At 37.6% G+C, this 5,260-nt stretch overlaps 1 protein-coding gene across 1 annotated transcript; it reads left to right on the top strand.

The window, feature by feature from the left end:
• The first annotated feature begins 299 nt into the window (after positions 1 to 299).
• On the top strand, positions 300 to 2,981 carry LOC106312957 (uncharacterized membrane protein At1g16860-like). Its single transcript, XM_013750668.1, has 4 exons — positions 300 to 1,161; positions 1,481 to 1,600; positions 1,701 to 1,912; positions 2,621 to 2,981. The coding sequence occupies exons 1-4, from the start codon at positions 403 to 405 to the stop codon at positions 2,811 to 2,813; spliced, it is 1,284 nt and encodes a 427-aa protein (XP_013606122.1). The 5' UTR covers positions 300 to 402; the 3' UTR covers positions 2,814 to 2,981.
• The last annotated feature ends 2,279 nt before the right edge of the window (positions 2,982 to 5,260 follow it).

Raw genomic sequence — 5,260 nt, 5'->3', positions numbered from 1 at the left:
TAAAAGGGTAGTTTTAAAAAATAAATTGGGTATAATTGAATATGCTACAATATAAAGGGGTAGTTTCAAATAATCTTTAAAAGTAGGGACATAAAAGTAAACATATTACATTAACGAATATGTGGGCCTTTGTGTGTCACATGAACCAATCAAAGCCTATTGGAAACCTCTTCGTCGAAGTTTCGTTTTATTACAAAAAAAGAGATTAAACGACATAAAAACATTCAGGGGTAAAGTTGTCATTTCAAGTACGTCACTCTCCTTTTCTTTCTCTTACATCTTCACTGCCACTCAAAACACTTTAACACTGCTTCACATTCTCTCTCTTCCAAAAATCACAAACCCAGAGGAAAGAGAAAGTACAAAAAAGTCTCTACATTTCTCCTTTCTCTCTCTCTAGCAATGGCGAGTCGATTACAATCCCATCAGCTTCCGAGCGGACTCTACGTTTCCGGCAAACTCGAGCAACCAAAGGAGACACGACCACCGACAATGGCGGCTCGTGCTATGCCTTACACCGGCGGCGATATCAAGAAATCCGGCGAGCTCGGGAGGATGTTCGACATCTCCTTCGCCGATCCCACTTCCTTCCACGGCGGCGGAGCAGCCAGACCGCCGCCGACACGTGTCCACTCCTCCTCGGCGTCGTCCTCGAACCCCAACAACGGACACGGCCGATCCGGATCCCAATCGGGTCCGGTTAGAAAGTCCTCGGGTCCTCTCTCTCAGTTTCAGCCAACCGGTTTAATCACCTCCGGTCCGCTCAATTCCTCCGGTCAAATCGGGTCCGGGTCGAGGAGGTCAGGTCCGTTGGATCATCACCAAACGAGTAATCTAAGGCCGTCGACCAAACCCAAGTACGGATCCGCCGTTACGGTTCTGAACTCTGACCCGGTTCGGGTCGGGCTTAAAGTACCAAAGGCTCTGGTTTGGGCGGTGGTTGTAGTTGCGGTGACTGCGTTACTCATTGGGACGTTTTTAGCCGTTGCGGTGAAGAAGCCACTAATTATTGTGGCCATTGCGGCGGCGATTGTGCCGGCCGCCGTGGTTTTTGTGTGGAACTGCGTTTGGAGAAGAAGAGGGTTGTTGGGTTTCATCAAAAACTACCCAAATGCTGTTCTTAGAGGCGCCATTGATGGACAGTTCATCAAGGTTACAGGAGTAAGTTTTCTTGAGTAGTTCAACTTCTTTGGGTCTTTCTAATTATAGTTAAAGACTTGATCTTTGTACCAACTTGTTTCCGTCTTCGGTTGGCTAATTGGTTATCTAATGATTAAAGCAAGTTAATGAATCAGCTGATTAGTTAGAATGTCATATTCATTGCCATTTTAGTGATCATCGGCTTAGCTTAGTGAGACTAAACTTAGCTAAAGACAATGCCACTTGAGGATACATTTCTCTTCTTGATATGGTAATAATTCAAACGGTCTTTTAAGTGATCAATGCTGTGTTGAGTGATCATTTACGTTTATGTTTGAAGGTGGTAACATGTGGAAGTACCCCGCTTGAGTCTTCATACCAAAAGATACCGAGATGTGTTTACGTATCTACAGAATTGTATGAGTACAAAGGGTGTTCATGGGGATCTAGACATGCCGAGGTTTCAGATTCTTTTTTTTTATATCTCTATAATAGTAAATCTCATTCAAGTGGTTCCATATTTGAAATGGTTATTGTGTGTTTATTTGTTTGTGTGGCAGAGATATGTTTCGGATTTTTACATCTCTGACTTTCAGTCCGGATTGAGAGCACTTGTTAAAGCAGGATACGGATCAAAAGTGTCTCCGTTTGTCGTACCGGAGACAGTCGCTAATGTAACCGTGCAGACTAAGGATTTGTCTCCAAGCTTTCTACAATGGTTGGCGGATCGTAGCCTTTCCAACGATAGCCGTGCCATGCGTCTCAAAGAAGGGTATGCTTTTATTGATTTCCTTTCTGTTTAATCATTAGACTATTATGAAATTAATTACAAAGTTTACATCATAGCTAAATCCTTTTGGCTACTAGAGTTGATCTGCAAACCTTGGAAATGTGATTTTCACCTAATTGTAAATCTTGAAACTTTACCTAAATTATGACCTCTGAAAAACCCATTTAAACATTGAACACAATGTCAAAATGAAACAATTCCAGCGTTGACTTTTACCCCTATCGAGAAAGTGCATATAAGTCGGTTAAACATTGACCTCTGGTGCTTTTAACCCTTCAAATTTCAGAAAGAGTGACAAAGTACATGGCTTTTTTTCAAAGGAAGAATATTGTGCTTTTAGCCCTTTTCAAAACCAAAGAAGAAAGAAATTGTAAAAGTTAATAGCTTTAAGTCAAAGGAAGAATCTTACTGGTAGGTACTTTTAACCCTTTTAGAACAGAGATATTGTTAAAGTGTATAGCTTTAGTTCAAAGGAAGAATCTTCTGGGTACTTTAAACACTTTTTAGAACAGAAACATTGTTAAAGTGCACAGCTTTATTACAAAAGAAGGATATTTCTACTTGAATTTACCCTTAAAATAACCAGAAAAAGTATTGGTCTCTCGCTCTCTCACAGATAAGTGATAATCATGTATTTTTCAGTTCTTGCCAATTTTTAATTGATTTTGATAATATGATTTTGTTGATCAGATACATAAAAGAAGGAAGCACCGTAAGTGTGATGGGAATGGTGAGGCGTCATGACAACGTTTTGATGATCATTCCTCCTGCAGAATCAGTAGCCACTGGCTGCAAATGGTGGCGTTGCCTCTTCCCAGCTTATGTGGAAGGCCTCATCATTACATGTGACGAGAATCAGAATGCTGATGTCATTCCAGTCTGAAATACATACACATAATTACGTATGTTTTGCTTATCTGTTATATTCTGTAGATCCTATATATATATATGTTGTATAGCCAAGAATTAGGCCCTAAAACAGAAGAAATGAAAAGGAAACCATGTACTGTCATCATATGAGTTTTTGCCTCTTTTGATGGGGGTTATGTTCTGTGTACTTTAAAAGCTTCAAATGTAAAATTGAAATTTTCTACCACCGTACTAACTTAAAGGCAACTAGGATACTTTTGGGGCATTAAGCTTGTGACACACTAGTGTAGTGTTTCCAAAGTTCATATGACGCTCAAATCACTATTTTGGGAACCACAATTGGTCCAGACAAAATGAAAATCTATTCTATTAAAACACAAGTGTGATCTATTGAGATTAGTTTAGTCCAACAAATATTTTCCATGATACTTACTTTTTGATATGATAACTGTATATAAGAAAAATACAAATTTTATACAATAACCACCGCATCAGTTAACCTAATAACCACCACATCAGTTCTCACCTAACTGCATCAATATATTTGGGCATCAATAATATACCCGCCCTCCGCCCTCCGAGGGCGGGTCACTCTCTTAAAATGGTATTTTCAGAACAAGTATGTGTAATATATATATGCTGCAACACTCATTGTGTCTTTTGAAACTATATTATTTCATGACCTATGGAGCCTACATAAACCTATAATCAAGTCAGTTGCCCAATTCATCAGATAGCTGAAACCTATTTTTTCGCACGTTAGTGCTATGACTCCCATCTATAACTACTAATCTATGCAGCTTCCCTCATGAATGGAGCATGATATAGTAGAAGAATATTTTTAATATGGCTATATGTTTCCTTTTTCATAATAGATGAGCTATATTTTGTTTGGTATTTTAGAGTAATTATAAAAATAAATGGAGGATGATAGATTTTTATATAATCAGGACGACTAGAAGACAGGGCCGGCCCTGGGCTAAAGCCCATAAAGCCAGGGTTTTAGGCGCCACAAATAATAAATATTTTAGGGGCGCCAAATTTGTTAAAGTTCACTTTAGTCTAGTGGTCTCTAGCTTATAGTGCTCTTTCTACGGGTAAAAGGTTCGATACACTCACGTGTCATTTTTTCCTTTTCTGATAAATAGCATTTATTAAAGATTTATTCATTCAGGCGACGCCTGAATGTCCAGTTGTTCATATTTCATTGTTGTTGATCTTTTTGTCCAAGTAGCTCTATAGGAGTTTTATGTACGTCTTTTCTGTATTTTTTCTAAGTTTTTTAATATTGACTGAAATTCAGAAAATTTAAAACTATCATAGAGCTTTAGTATGCTGTGAAAATCTATGAAAACAATAAAAGTTGTGAAGTTTTTTTTTTTTAAAAGGGCATAAAAGTTTTGAAGTTGATGTTTTGCTCTATCTATATACTATATATTTTGTTCTTTTTTCTTTGTATTTGTATAAAATTCTTTTACAATTACTATAGTTTACTTAATAGAAAGATAAAAAACAGACAAGATGAGTTGCAAATAATCTTTCGATGTTTTGTATTTAACTTAAATTTTAATAATATTTGATACTATTTTGATTCTATTTTTAAAATATAGTGAATTTTAATTACGGCTAAAGGGCAACATTTTTGTTGTCCGCTTTAGGCACCGGACCGGCACTGCTAGAAGAGACAAATGGTGTCCCATCATGAATGCTCTATTCTTTAAGTTCTCGACCTTTCTTCTTCCCTTAGTAAACCAAGAAAACACTAATGATGTTTTCAAATTAACAGTGTAAACGAAATAATGTTACAATGTAAAATGCCAAAATACTATTTAATGCATGCAAAGTGCTGTCGTGGCTTCATATGGCATCGTCGAAAATCTAAAGAAAATCAAATTCTATTTACTGTTATAAAAAGAACTGGAATTTTATTGTATCGCGGGAATTTAAATAAAGGGAAAATTTATACCCGTAGAATTAATAATACTGATAGAAAGAGTGTATTATCGTTTATATAGAAGTATAATTTACTGTGCAAATAGTGCAGCGGGCCCCACATCTTTTATATTTTTCAACGTTTTCGGCGCTGTCTCTATATGACTTTCATAACACTCCCCCTTGGGGGCCGGTGTCACTATCCGCTCTCGCTTAACGTCTTTGTTGCCTCGTTAAAAACCTTTCCAGGAAAACCCAATGGGAAAAACCATAGTAAGGTAAAAAGAGTACAACCACGTAAGCTCCCCCTCGAATAAGCAGTCATATATCCTTCTGATGGCGCATTCCAATGTTATGGATGTGTTTTCTGAATACCGAGGTAGGGAGTGATTTTGTGAAGAGGTCGGCTGCATTGTCGCATGATCGAACATATCTTACTTCAATCTCTTTATTCTTCTCGAGCTCTTGAGTGTATGAGAAGAACTTCGGAGGTATATGTTTGGTTCTATCGCTTTTGATATATCCTTC

The sequence above is a fragment of the Brassica oleracea genome, chromosome C9 (assembly GCF_000695525.1).
Source record: "Brassica oleracea var. oleracea cultivar TO1000 chromosome C9, BOL, whole genome shotgun sequence".
Classification (NCBI taxonomy): domain Eukaryota; kingdom Viridiplantae; phylum Streptophyta; class Magnoliopsida; order Brassicales; family Brassicaceae; genus Brassica; species Brassica oleracea.
This window is presented reverse-complemented; position numbering and strand designations above follow the sequence as displayed.

Coding starts and splice junctions, on each gene's coding strand:
- LOC106312957 (XM_013750668.1), top strand. CDS start 403: ATGGCGAGTCGATTACAATCCCATCAGCTTCCGAGCGGACTCTACGTT. Junction 1,601..1,700: donor GGGGATCTAGACATGCCGAG/GTTTCAGATTCT, acceptor TTTGTGTGGCAG/AGATATGTTTCGGATTTTTA. Junction 1,913..2,620: donor GCCATGCGTCTCAAAGAAGG/GTATGCTTTTAT, acceptor TTTGTTGATCAG/ATACATAAAAGAAGGAAGCA.